Below are 14,516 nucleotides of genomic sequence, written 5' to 3' on the forward strand. Positions count from 1 at the left end.
GCCCCCTGCAGGACACCCTGTCTGCACTGAGTGTCGCCCCCTGCAGGGAGCTTTGTCTGCACTGAGTGTCGCCCCCTGCAGGACACCCTGTCTGCACTGAGTGTCGCCCCCTGCAGGACACCCTGTCTGCACTGAGTATCGCCCCCTGCAGGACACCCTGTCTGCACTGAGTGTCGCCCCCTGCAGGACACCCTGTCTGCACTGAGTATCGCCCCCTGCAGGGAGCTTTGTCTGCACTGAGTGTCGCCCCCTGCAGGACACCCTGTCTGCACTGAGTGTCGCCCCCTGCAGGACACCCTGTCTGCACTGAGTATCGCCCCCTGCAGGACACCCTGTCTGCACTGAGTGTCGCCCCCTGCAGGACACCCTGTCTGCACTGAGTATCGCCCCCTGCAGGACACCCTGTCTGCACTGAGTGTCGCCCCCTGCAGGACACCCTGTCTGCACTGAGTATCGCCCCCTGCAGGACACCCTGTCTGCACTGAGTGTCGCCCCCTGCAGGACACCCTGTCTGCACTGAGTGTCGCCCCCTGCAGGACACCCTGTCTGCACTGAGTGTCGCCCCCTGCAGGACACCCTGTCTGCACTGAGTGTCGCCCCCTGCAGGACACCCTGTCTGCACTGAGTATCGCCCCCTGCAGGACACCCTGTCTGCACTGAGTGTCGCCCCCTGCAGGACACCCTGTCTGCACTGAGTATCGCCCCCTGCAGGGAGCTTTGTCTGCAGTGGAGTAGCTTCAGTGGCAGACTGATCCACTCCTGCTCTGTGAAGAAGGTTTTTGCAGGTTTTGCACAACAAGCACAAGTTAAACACTGCTGCTGTGTTACAAGAGGCTCCTCAAACCAAAACTGTCAAATCCCACAGAGCAGGACGTCATTTGGACAATCATCCTTCTCTTTTAAGAGCGGTAAACTCTGGAATGTATTACCTCCTGAAATAAAGTGCATCTCAGAAGCAAATTATGTTCACCTCCAGACTGAAGGGCTGAAAGAAAATCAAAAGTGTCCCCACCTGTAAGTGTTATGAATGTGTAGGAGTGAAGAAGAATGAGTTGTGTAGATGTGTATATTTATCATTTATTTACAATAATGGAAATGCGTTTTAATGCCTTATATATCTGTGGGGGATTTAGAAAAGCCCAACCAGGGACAGAAGTTGAAAATTAGCTCTGGCTATAAACTTTGTGTGCATCACAACAAGCTCTGTTTGTGACTATGTACGATGCATTGTCCCTGTCAAATAACTAAACAAAATAAAATAAGTAATGATGTGCTAAAAACATTATTTTATGTTGTAGGTTGCCTAAATTGACTGTGTGTCTTTTGTAAGAATGCCCGCTCTGTGTTGGCTGCATTGACAGTGGCGTGCCATTTCCTTCATTCATTCTTTTTCATCTTGCTTAGTGAATATGAGGCTGATTGACCTCAAAGAAACATAGTTTTGTAGCTTGAAACCAGCAGAACAATGCTGTGCAGTCAGTTTTCCCCCTGCCCTGATACACCCGCACATTTGCTTCATCCAAGTCTGCTCCTAAACCTAACCCAGCTCGCTGTCTGCGTCTGAAGAGAGAAAAAACGCAAAAGAAGCAGAGACACCTTGAAAAGGCACTGGGGGAAAGAAGGAGTGATATATAGTTTGTGCAGGTCTCTAAATGGAGAGAGAAGCACTAAAGTGCCTTGAGGGTAATGACTGTTGCGTATCAGTGCTCAATTTGTAGTGAGTGTACGCAAATCCAGCCGCACTAGTGGGTATACGATGGATCAATCAATCATATATATGAGCAAGTGCGATGACATCAGATTGACTTCTGGCTGCGGCAGCCCCGCAATAGACAGAAAACAACCCCGCTAACGCAGTAATGCTACTGATGGAGCAAATAAACAAATAATTCACCAAATTTGCGTTATCATGGTTATACGTTCATGGTTTAAACAGCCAGAAATTGTTAAAATGTTCTATGTCATTTATAGCCTTACTTTGGACGCTCCCACCCTTCTCACACTCCCTCTCTTCCTGAGAGCTGAGCCACACACCTCCTTCCACATGCACACTAGAGACAGAGCGGGGGTCAGTGGATATATCACAAAGGATATATCACATTCGCATGCAAGATTTTCTGCTTTTTCAATAGAAATATTTTGTCATAATAAGATATTTGCCTAGTGTCACACATGACAAATCACACATCATATTTGATCAAAACCAGAATCAGACTCAGAGAGAAGTGTATTGCCATTGCTTTGGTGTTTCTGTGCAACACAAAACAACCAACAATGATAAAACAAACTATATAAGTCCAAAGGGCCTGCGTTAAAGAAAAAATATTTAAATCTACAGGTTAAAAATAAAAATATGCTTACTATGTACACAAATTTTACAGTAAAATTTTAACTTGTAGTGTAGAAAGTGAACAGTGCAGTGTGTGAGTGATCTATTAAATTATTTAAAGTGACAGGAATTTAAGAAGTGTTCATGAGTCCAACAGCAGAGGGAAAGAAACTGTTCTTGTGGCGGGAGGTTCTGGTCCGGATGGACCGTAGCCTCCTGCCTGAGGGGAGTGGCCTACTGCCTGAGGGGAGTGGCCTACTACCTGAGAGGAGTGGCCTACTGCCTGAGGGGAGTGGCTCAAATAGTCCGTAACCAGGGTGAGAAGGGTCGGCCGTGATCCGACCTGTTCGTCTCAGAGCCCCGGAAACGTACAGGTCCTGCAGTAGATGGAAGTGTGCAGCTGATCACTTTCTATGCCGAGCGCACAATGCGCTGAAATCTCTGTTTGTCCCTGGCTGTGGCTCCAGCGTACCACGGGAGGTGAGGATGGACTCAATGATGGCCGTGAGGAACTGCACCATCATCTCTGCTGTCAGCAGCCGCAGGAAGTACATCCTCTGCTGGGCCTTCTTGATGAGGGAGCTGATGGTGGCTCCCACTTGAGGTCCTGGTGATGGTGGTGCAGAGGAAGCAGAAGAAGTCCGGGGGGGTGATGGGGAGTCTGCCATAGTGAGGCGGGGCTGGGGGCCTATGACTTGCCTGAGGGAGTCGTGGCTGGAGGTGCAGCAATTTGTGAACAGGGAGATGAACAGAGGAGAAAGTACACAGCCCTGTGGAGCTCCTGTGCTGATAGTCCGAGTGTCTGAGACATTCTTCCCCAGCCGCACGCACTGCCTCCATCAGGAAGTCAGTGCTCCCCCTGCAGGTGGAGTCGGTGCTCCCCCTGCAGGTGGAGTCGGTGCTCCCCCTGCAGGTGGAGTCGGTGCTCCCCCTGCAGGTGGAGTCGGTGCTCCCCCTGCAGGTGGAGTCGGTGCTCCCCCTGCAGGTGAAGTCGGTGCTCCCCCTGCAGGTGAAGTCGGTGCTCCCCCTGCAGGTGGAGTCGGTGCTCCCCCTGCAGGTGGAGTCGGTGCTCCCCCTGCAGGAGGAGTCAGTGCTCCCCCTGCAGGGGGAGTCAGGCAGGTTGAGCTGGCAGAGCTTGTCCTGGAGCAGAGCAGGAGGTGGTGTTGAATGCAGAGCTGAAGTCCACAAACAGGATCCACATCAAACCTAGCGTAGAAGTTGTTAAATTGCTCAGTCAGTTTCCGGTAATCTGCAGCATGGGGGGCTCTGGTCTTGTAGTTGGTGAGATGCCGGAGCCCACTCCACACAGAGGCGGGGTTTTTGTTGGAGAACTGCTGCTTTAGACGCGGAACTCTCGACACCTCCCTGCTGAATCCATACTTTGCACCTTTGTAGTGCTCTCTGTCACTTGCCCAGTGCGCTGCCTCCTTCTGCCGCCTTAACTGCCTTAGTTTTGGTGTGAACCAGGGTTTGTCATATAAGGTGACTTTGGTGTGAGTTGGTATAATGCTGTCCTCATAGAATGGATTGTATGGACAGTGTCCGTGTACTCAGCCTAACTGTGGCAGCTCTGAACACCTCCCAGTCTGTAATGTCCAAACACACACGTAGCTCCTCCTCTACTGCCTCATTGGTCCACCTCTTAGAAGTCCTCACTACAGGTTTGGAGAGCTTCAGTCTCTGTCTGAACGTTGAGATCAGGTGAACCATGAAGGTTAGGGTTAGGGTTAGGGTTAGGGTTAGGGTTAGGGTTAGGGTTAAAGTGTAATGAAGTGATGAAAGAAAACGACACTCACTCTCCACTTTGTGTTAATTTATTATTTATGTCAACGAGACTTGGCCAATTCCCCATGAGGAATGAATGGAGCAGGAAGAGAAGCTCCACATTTTTAAGGCAACTGGAAATAGCCAGTTGGCTTCGTGAAAAGGTCTCATTAACTTGTGGTCTGCAGGACATGGGGCGGGGCTTTGGCTTCCATTCATTCCATGGCTCCAATGAGGAAATGAGCGAACACAGAATTGGTTATTGTTGGAATTGTCACGTGTTTCCAGTCCAGCTACAAAAGTGCAATCACAGGCAACACAAAGAAGCTATTTGACGAGTCATTGCTGGTTTGCTGAGGGCAAGAAACCATGCTTTTTGGTCACTGCAAGACCCCTGAGATTGTTTTGAGGCTCAGTGGTGCCCCCAGCCTACTTTGAACCTGTAAAAAATATATATTATAAAATGAATTTTATTTTGTAATGATTGCATAAATCACAATCCTAAAACTAATTTCATTTTCTGTATTCTGGTGCTTTTAGAGGCAATATTATTAGCAACTAATAACTCAGTTTATTATGAGGGCCTCCCACAGTCCCTAAATGTGCTTGCTCCGCCCCTGCTCCTGCTCTTCTGCAGAACAGATCAAGGCTCTAGAAAACACTACAGGCTGAAAACTATTCACAATTTCTGTTGCATTTATGAAAACATGATTTAGACATTTGTCACAAGCTGAACTTCTTTAAACACGCCGCGTCTTTTTCATGATTTCTAATTGAACATTGGGTCAAAACTGGTCTCAGCTGGGCCCCTGATCTCTCTGCGTCTGTTTAACTTGGGTCACTTTAGCGGTCACTGCGCATCTCAAACTCAATGCAGACACTTGAGTCCTAGTTTGGATGTATAAAGAACTAAAGACCTATGACGATCGACCAGGGGTGGGCAAACTACGGCCCGCGGGCCACATCCGGCCCGCCGGGCCTTTCAATCCGGCCTGCCAAGCTTTTTTTTCCCTATATATATATTTTTTTTTTTTCCCCTGATATTTTATTTGATATTTAAATTTTGGGATTTTTTTTTTTTTTTTTTCACAAAATCGCGGACCGGCCCTCCGCTACTGGCCTGGATTCGAATATGGCCCTCGGAGGAAAATAATTGCCCACTCCTGCTATAGACTATGCCTACTGTAGGCTCAACATTGAATTACAAAAGGCACAAATAGCCCATGTCATTCAGTCCAAACTGCCTGGTCGAGCTGGTGAGGCTCCTCGGAGCACTTGATGTGCGTAATAGGAGCAGCGCCAAGAGTTCCAGAACAGCCCTATTTACACCGGAGCACCTCTCCAAAACACACTATACAAACAATTCAACAATCATTCTCCTAAAAATAGTAACATTCCATGATTAAACTCATATTTCATCGTTAGTAATTGGCCTCCAACACATACATTATATATTTCATAATTAGCAAATCCTTCAAAACATACAGTTCACAATTCCTCCTGAAATTCAGTTATATCATTCATAATTCCTCTTTGACAAATCCTCCCAAAAACACAATCATTACATTAATCAGTAAGAATTTAAAATAATGAAAAAATTACGAAATTCTAAGGCTTCAAAATGTACTAACGTTCCCACTGTGTTGTTCCTGATATGACTGGAAATACAGGCCTGTCTAGACATTGTAACTGGAATTGTAGCCTCCAGCCTCCAGCCTCCACCCTCCAGCCTCAGGCCCTAAGCGGTGCTGTGGGTGGTGTGGGTGGTGTGGTGGACACACTGCACAGAGGCTTTCAGGGCGTGGCTGCCATAGAGGCGCCGTCTCAATGTTGTTTTTCAGCACACATCGGTCTATTTCACATAGAGACGGATCGAGACACGTTTAGAGTGCCGTAACATCTAAATATTGCAATGCATCGTGGTAAAAAGCATTGTGTTGAATCCATTAAAAATCATCATAGCACCTGCTATTGTTCATGTAAAAAGAGCATTTTAAATCTAGAAAACAACTATTTTCCTTAGTATCAATATCAAGTTTGAATTGATAGTATCGTGACAACTTGACGTTCTGCTTGCCTGAATGAAATAGTCACCGCACACCAGTGTTACACAGATTGAATAGATAACAATATAAGGACAAAATAAGGTAGTGTAGCTAATTCATTCCTTATTCAAACTAGAACTACTCGTCAAGCTTTGTATTGTGACAAACTGTGTCGTCTTCTCCCTGGAGACTGCACCTGAGCTTGGGTGTGTGTCATTTTCGGAGTGGTTGCCAAGCGTTTGCGCAAATGTTTTGGACCTGCCCACTGCACCCACTGCTCCCACTGCACCCACTGCTCCCACTGCACGCGCTGCACCCACTGCTCCCACTGCGAATGGCTCCAGTATGAAAACAAACTCACAAGCAACAACACAGCGAGCAATTCCTCACTCCAAAATAAAGCAACAAGGTGAGTACTGACAGCGTTTGTCTAAAATCCTAAAAGTCTATTTTTGTTTAATCGGATTTTTGTGTTTGTCGTGAGCTGTATTTGTATTTTTTTCCCCCAGAATATAAAAGTATTTAGAGACAGTAAACATCCAATGGAAAAAAAAAAAACTTAAATTAGGGTACTAATATTAGTATTAATTAAAAATGTGTCTATTTTCAAATGAAGTCTGAATGTTATTTTCCATTTTGTGAATATAATGCCAGTCCTGTCCTTGAATGACGGTGAAATGTATGTCATAAATCTTTTGTGAGGACCTTCTTCTTCTTCGCTGTCAGCAATATGTGCCAGAGATATTTATTTATGTATTTAAGGATAGCCCCATCTTTAAGGAGTTTTCAGGTCTTGCAGCACTGGATGAAAATGCAAATGTGTTCTTTAATCAATGCTAAAAGCCGTCCTGCAAAATATTAGAGCGGGTGTTTAGTCCCTTCTTTGGTTCGAAGGGGGAAGAGGCTACAAAACATGTCCCTGGTCTGAGGAGGTAACAGTGGTGGTGAGTGAAAGACTGAACTGTAATAACAGTGTTATTACCATCGATGTGCAGTGTAAACCTCAAGTCATTTCATGAACAATAACATGAAAACTGTCTGTGCTTGTTGTGCTCTCGTGACATATGCGGTTGTATCGATCAGCTGATGATGGGGTGAAGACAAGTGGAGAGTCTCTTCTGTTTTTAAGACGACCAGTGACGTCTCGACCCAGAGAATTTTGAATGTTACGGAGAATGGTTTTGTTGTCTAAATGTTAAGAGCTTGTAAATCAACTGAAAGAGTTTTGGATCGGTTGTTAGCTTTTGACTGCTGGTAATGCAGAATTTTATGTCATACAGGTGCTTCTTATTTCTAAAAAGTGGCAATAATACTCAACCATAGAGGAGTGATTGATGGTAGAAAAGAGACAGGATTCAGAGTAAATAAAAAAGTAATATTTTGGTCTTATTTCAGATTAGCATGGCTGCAACTATTTGTTTAGTAATAATTCAGCAATAATGTATTTGATTAGTCCACAAGACAATTAATTGTACAATGAGACTTTCAAAATAAACGTGTAACTAAATAAGGTTGAAATACGGTGACTGAAATCTTTTATATAGAGAATGTATTGTACTTAAACATGTTTTTGTAGAAAATAGGACATCGTTTATTTCTATATTTTTTTTTTATATTTTGATTAAATAATGTCACTGTTTTTATGTTGGATGTGTTTTAGAATCTGAATAGTCCATATGATTATCAAAATATGATTGTGATTATTTTTTATTGTCAACTAGTGACAAATAGTCAATTAATGGCTGCAGCAGGTTCTATATTAATATTATGCACAATTGTCCCCACATTAGAAAGAATCAGAATCAGAACCAGAATCATAGAATCAGAATAAAAGGTTTATTGCCATTTGTCAATGAACAAAATTCACAAATATAGGAACTTGTCCTGGTGATTCAGTGCAACACAGAAAACAAACATTGAACAAAGAATAGCTACAAGATTTATAAAAATAAGTAAGTAAAGTTAAAATAAAGTTAAAAATAGGCATGATATGTACATAAATAAAATATTTAGTGCAATAAGAAGTGACAGTGCAGTTAGCGCAGGTGCTTAGGCAGTGTTCATGAGTCCAACAGCAGAGGGAAAGAAACTGTTCTTGTGACGAGAGGTTCTGGTCCCGATGGACCGTAGCCTCCTGCCTGAGGGCAGTGGCCTCCTGCCTGAGGGGAGTGGCCTCCTGCCAGAGGGGAGTGGCTCAAATAGTCTGTGTCCAGTGTGAGAAGGGTCGGTGGAAACCTACAGGTCCTGCAAAGATGGAAGTCTGCAGCCGATCACCTTCTCAGCAGAGCGCACAATGCGCTGTAGTCTCTGTTTGTCCCTGGCTGTGGCTTCAGAGTACCACACGGTGATGGAGGAGGTGATGGAGGAGGTGATGGAGGAGGTGAGGATGGACTCAATGATGGCCGTGTAGAACTGCACCATCATCTTCGCTGGCAGATTGTCTTTCTTCAGCAGCTGCAGGAAGTACATCCTCTGCTGGATCTTCTTGATGAGGAACTGATGGTGGCTCCTCCCACTTGAGGTCCTGGTGATGGTGGCTCCTCCCACTTGAGGTCCTGGTGATGGTGGTGCAGAGAAAGAGGAGGGAGTCCACAGTGGAGATGGGGGAGTCTGAGATGGTCTTCTGTCTTCTGGGCGTTGAACTCCAGGTTGTTACCGCTGCACCAGGACACCAGCCGCTCCACCTCCTGTAGACAGACTCATCCCTGTCCAAGATGAGCCCGATAAGGGTGGTGTCGTCATGGTGATGAGGGTGGTGTCGTCATGGTGATGAGGGTGGTGTCGTCATGGTGATGAGGGTGGTGTCGTCATGGTGATGAGGGTGGTGTGGTCATGGTGATGAGGGTGGTGTCGTCCGCAAACTTAATTAGTTTAACAGAGTCGTGGCTGGAGGTGCAGCAGTTTGTGTACAGGGAGAAGAGCAGGGGAGAAAGTACACAGCCCTGTGGAGCTCCTGTGCTGATAGTCCCAGTGTCTAAGACATTCTTCCCCAGCCGCACGCACTGACTCTGATCCGTCAGGAAGTCAGTGCTCCCCCTGCAGGTGGAGTCGGTGCTCCTCCTGCAGGTGGAGTCGGTGCTCCCCCGCAGGTGGAGTCGGTGCTCCCCCTGCAGGTGGAGTCGGCGCTCCCCCTGCAGGTGGAGTTGGACGTTGAGCTGGCAGAGCTTGTCCTGGAGCAGAGCAGGAGGTGGTGTTGATGCAGAGCTGAAGTCCACAAACAGGATCCTGGTGTAGGTTCCCGGGGAGTCCAGGTGCTGCAGGTGAAGTGGAGAGCCAGGTTGATAGCGTCGTCCACAGACCTGTGGCTCTGTAGGTGAACTGCAGGGGGTCCAGCAGGGGGTCCAGCACTGGGTCCAGCAGGGGGTCCAGCAGGGAGGAGGTGAAGGACTTGAGGTGGGGGAGGACCAGGCGTTCAAATGACTTCATGACAGACATCAGTGTCACAGGTCTGTAGTCATGAAGTCCAGTGATTCGGGGCTTCTTGGGGACAGAGACAATGATGGACGACTTGGTCCACCTCTTAGAAGTCCTCACTACAGGTTTGGAGAGCTTCATCTTCTGTCTGTACGTGTGGATCAGGTGAACCATGACGTGGTCTGACGAGCCCAGTGTGGCTCCGCCCACGTCGTGGAAGGCGTGGCTGACTGTTGTGTGGCAGTGATCCAGTGTGTTCTGCTCTCTGGTCGGGACTTTAATAAACTGTACTTTGGTAGTTCGTGGCTGAGATTCCTCGTGTTAAAATCGCCCATGATAATACACAAGGAGTCCAGGAGGGTCCGCTCCACACTCAGATCCTGGTCCGTGAGCTCGTGCTGTGCCTCCGCTACGTTGTTTTCCGGTGAGATCTCAAAGCCGGTCGGAGCAGAGCAGATGGAATCCCTCCAGCTCCACGGCGCAATCCAGGACGGAGCCACGTCTCAGTAAAATACAACACAGGGGAAGAATAAAAGTCTCGGTTTCGTCTCTTCAGCAACGCCAGTTCATCCAGTTTGTTGAGTAGTGAGTTCACGTTGGAGAGGAAAATCCCAGGTAAGGGCGTTGGTGTGCCTCGCTTCCTCAGCCGCACGAGCGTGCCAGTGCGCCTTCCTCTTCTGCGGTGTCTCACGATTTTAGCCAAAATAATAGCTATTTCTGCAGCCGATGCTAAAAAAACTGGAACTATATCTGTAGGAGTTGTGGTCCGGATGGATAGGAGCTCTTCACGGGCGTAAGAGCAGACACACAATTAACAGACAAAAACAGACAAAACAACGAGCACCGAAATGCCGAGGCAGTCTTCCCCCTGAGACGGCTGTCTCCACAATAATAATGAAGATTGGCTGAGTACTAACTTGTACCTTTAGTAGATTTTGTCTTGATAATCTTGTTTCCTCAACAGTCTTTTATTTCCTGCAGAACAAAACAGCATGTCTGGTAAGCTGGAGCTGCTGTTCGGCCCGGACACCCAGCTGACCGAGATGATGCGTCTGCGGGTCCAGTCGCTGCAGCAGAAGGGCGAGAAGAGGCAGGAGGGCGAGAGGCTCCTGAAACCCAATGAGGCCGTCTACAGGCTGGACTTCTCCAAACAGGCCTTGTCCTTCTCCCACTGGAGCGTGAGACTAGCTCGTCCTGGAAGTCTCACCATCACAGCCACCTCTCAGCTGTGGACGCCCGACCTGACCCACCTGATGACCAGACAGCTGCTGGAACCCTCAGGGGTCTTCTGGAGGGGGCAGGGGGGCTCTGACGTGCCTGTCCAGTGCTCGGAGGCAGATGCACACGAGTTTGGGGAGAGAATCGCAGAGCTGGCCAAGGTGCGCAAGGTCATGTACTTCCTGTTTGCATTCGCTGAAGGCTGCAGCCCAGACACAGTGGACAGCTCCATCACCTTCACTGTGGACAGCTGAGACCTTCAAGTTTATGCTCCTGTGTTCCTTTTGCTGCATTGAAGTTATGGAACAACACAATGGAAATGTTGTTGAGATAATGGTGAAAAGAAACAGTGAACTTTGACAAATATAAATGACCTTTATTATTATTTAACTATGTGATGCAATGCTTTTGGAGTAGGTTATATTTGATATTTAATTCAAATATTGTAGATTAAAAAAAAAGTGTATTACTTAACAGTTTATTGTACATTTGATGAATCCTGAAAACCATATTAAGTAGAGATATATGTTGCTGTCCTGTCGCTGTGGGTGGCTCCTCTAATGCAGTTTCCTTAACTGTTTCTTCTGTACTCAACCTCATGTTCATTTTGATCAAATAAAGTTTTATCAGTAGCGTACACTGACTTTTATGGGTAGACAAGCAGACTTGGGGGCATGCATAGGTCAAGCTCGAACCCCGCTCTCCCACGTGAAGGGCGAACGCTAACGTTACTGAGCTAAACTACCTTTCATGTCTGAGGTGCTGGATGGGTTTCACTTCACCAATTAATTATTACATAAATTAACGTTCTATATTATATTATCTAATCATTAGAAACCTGAACACCTGTGAGGGTGGGGCGGCAGCAATGGGATAACTCTGGAGGGTTAGGGAGGGGATTTAGATATTGGTTTGTTTATATTGTTTCTAGTTATGATTCAATTGTCATTTATCCATCCATCCATTTTCTACCACTTGTTCCCTTTTGGGGTCACGGGTGACTGGAGCCTATCCCAGTGACTTCGGGCCTTAGGCGGGGTACACCCTGGACAGTGGCCAACTTGTCGCAGGGTCAACACAGAGACATGGACATTACAGACAGTTCACGCTCACATTCATTCACTAGGGCCAATTTTAGAGTCACCAATTTTTGCCTAACACATACATGTCTTTGGATGGTGGGAGGAAGCCGGAGAACCTGGAGAGAACCCACGGTAACACGGAGAGAACATGCAAACTCCACCCAGAGAGATCATGTGGTCTGGTCCGGGAATCGAACCCATGATTTCCTTCTTGGGAGGCAAGAACGCTAACCGCCTTTGCCACCGTGCACCCCATTACTTTAATTATAATTTGCTTATGTGGTTTGCTGTTTTGTGTTGTGACTGTTATTTTGTTTATCGTACACCCTTTTGTTTCCTCCCTGATGAGGCGGCACCAGTTCATTATTTTTGTTTCTCTCCTGTTGTTAAAGGTCTCATAACATGCTAAATCAACGTTTCAGAGCTTTTAACCTTCTTACATTGCTATTTGTGCTTCATATATGTCCAGAGTGTTTTTTTGATTGATTCCCGCAGTTTTTAGCTTTAGTACAGACTATCTCCTTTCCTCCAATCTCCAAACTGACGGGCGGTGGAGGCAAGACCGCGTCATAAGGGCAAGCACGCCTCACCATCCCCCCTCACCTCCCCCTCCTCCCTCTCCACCCCCCTGAAATAAGTTCACTTGTTGAGCACTTTACAACCTAATATCCTGCTTTGAAAATCCAGTCTCTACATTACACAAACTTACTATTATTCAAACTGCTCGCCAAAGCCCGGAGCTAGCTATGGAGCTAACATAGGCTCACGCGCATATGTCATACAGAGTCATGGCTGTTACCGTGGAGACATCTCAGAGGTCCAGGTATCAGTAGTTTAGGTGAGAGTTTTTTAATAAGTTGTTTCACAGACTTTCCTTGGCATTTTTTAAAAGGGGAGGACGGAATCAAAATAAAATGTGATTTTCACGTTATCAAATCACATTTCTACCATCCAGAAATCCGAGTTGAATTTAAAAATTACATTTTATTCTAAATAATTTTCTTGGATTCTTAGAATATAGGCCCCACTCCCACCTCTCTACATTATCTACATCATTATAATTATCGATGCAAGAAATTGAAAATAATAAATAATATTCAGAGGTAACAATTAAGAACTCTACCCCTGGACCTAATAGCTTAGCCCCCGGGCCCACACAACACACGGGTCAAGAAATACAGAACAACACCGAAAAATAAGCCGCAGAGAGGCCGAGAACAACGAACAAGGCGCTAGCCTGGCTACCAACGTAGCTCGCGGCTAACAGGAACAAAAAACACGAAGATTCAGACAAAACGCATCCAAAACACCACCTCAAACATGAACGAATAAGGACTAGACACAGTTACACACATCAGACAACACAAGAAACACAAAAGAAACAAATGAAACTGAATGATTGAGGGAGAGTGGGCCCCGGCCAGCCCCGGACAGCCCCGGACAGCTCCGAAACAACTTATATGAAAACTCTTGCATTAAGTGAATAGAAGAAAAGAAGGAGCAGAAAACATGATGGATAAACCAAGGCTTAACTTGCACATGAACCAACACAAACAGGTCTAAACCAGGTGCTTTTAAATATGATATGTTCTTTTTTCCCCTTTTGTATTAGAGAAAACATCATTGTAGTAATTATATCAATGACTAATTTTACATTTAAAATTCAATAAAGATATTTCTTTTGATTGATTAAATTTCAAAATCATGAATCAAGTCATTAGTGGGCTTCAATTACCAAAATGATTTAATTGAAAATGCAATTGATTAACTTCTGTTCTCGTTCTGGTCATCAAAACCTGAAGCAATATCCAATAAGTCTATATCCAATCAAATATATTAGGACTATAATTTCTGAAGGTTACATTTGACAGTTCTGTGAGCAATTGTTTTCAGTTATGAGCCAAATAATAGTGATTGTGATTTTGCCATAATGAGCGGGCCTTCCTTGTATTACCTAAAAGACGATCAGTACATCATTATTTTACAGTTTGTTCATTGTAAACTGCAATATGGAAGACCCGTTGTCTAAATCAGGTCTAAATGAATGCTAAACCAGTTCTAAATCAGCTCTGAAACAGGCATATAGAAGGACCGAACAAGGACTTAACAACTCCTTCATTTTCTTTTCAGTTGATCCTTCACTTTTTGGATTGCCTCATCTGAATCTAAGAGTCTCTTACAACTATTAAGTTAGCTTTGAATTAAAACAGCAGCAAATAAAAACCCATTGAGTGCAGCAGCGGGCCATTGATCCTGCCTCAGTGCCTTAGTGCCGATGGGTCCTGGGAGACCAAGCTTTAGCCTCAGCCATTCACGTGTGCTGCCTAGAAAGAGGCCCCTGGGGCCCTCACCGTGCCTGTTTACTCCTTATGAGCAGCTCTCCTAATGGACGCTTAAACACCGCAAATGGAATAATTACTGCTCACTCCAGAACTCTAAAACAACAGTCCAACACAGGAAACGGTTCTCCATTATCTGTTTGTGGCACTGAGAAGCTAAAGCTAACAGAGCTGACGAGAAGGGCTGGACCTGCAGCTACAGACGCAAAGTGTGTGAGGAACACACCGTATGAGACACAAACAAGTGTGTGAGGAACACACCGTATGAGACACAGTGTGTGAGGAACACACCGTATGAGACACAAACAAGTGTGTGAGGAACACA

The 14,516-nt window shown here is 45.9% G+C and overlaps 2 protein-coding genes across 2 annotated transcripts in view; one reads left to right on the top strand and one right to left on the bottom strand.

Annotated features, from left to right (window-relative positions):
• The window catches only part of capn5b (calpain 5b), a gene marked incomplete at its 3' end in the record, with an annotated part of 290,932 nt that overhangs the window by 230,608 nt on the left and 45,808 nt on the right, over nt 1–14,516 (bottom strand). The gene's annotated exons all lie outside the window — the stretch shown is intronic.
• On the top strand, nt 10,536–11,073 carry ompb (olfactory marker protein b). Its single transcript, XM_072447029.1, has one exon. The coding sequence runs from the start codon at nt 10,545–10,547 to the stop codon at nt 11,022–11,024; it is 480 nt and encodes a 159-aa protein (XP_072303130.1). The 5' UTR covers nt 10,536–10,544; the 3' UTR covers nt 11,025–11,073.

The sequence above is a fragment of the Eucyclogobius newberryi genome, unplaced genomic scaffold, assembly GCF_026437365.1.
Source record: "Eucyclogobius newberryi isolate DKJ021-1_F unplaced genomic scaffold, fEucNew1.0.hap1 SCAF_15, whole genome shotgun sequence".
Lineage (NCBI taxonomy): Eukaryota > Metazoa > Chordata > Actinopteri > Gobiiformes > Gobiidae > Eucyclogobius > Eucyclogobius newberryi.

Coding starts and splice junctions, on each gene's coding strand:
- ompb (XM_072447029.1), top strand. CDS start 10,545: ATGTCTGGTAAGCTGGAGCTGCTGTTCGGCCCGGACACCCAGCTGACC.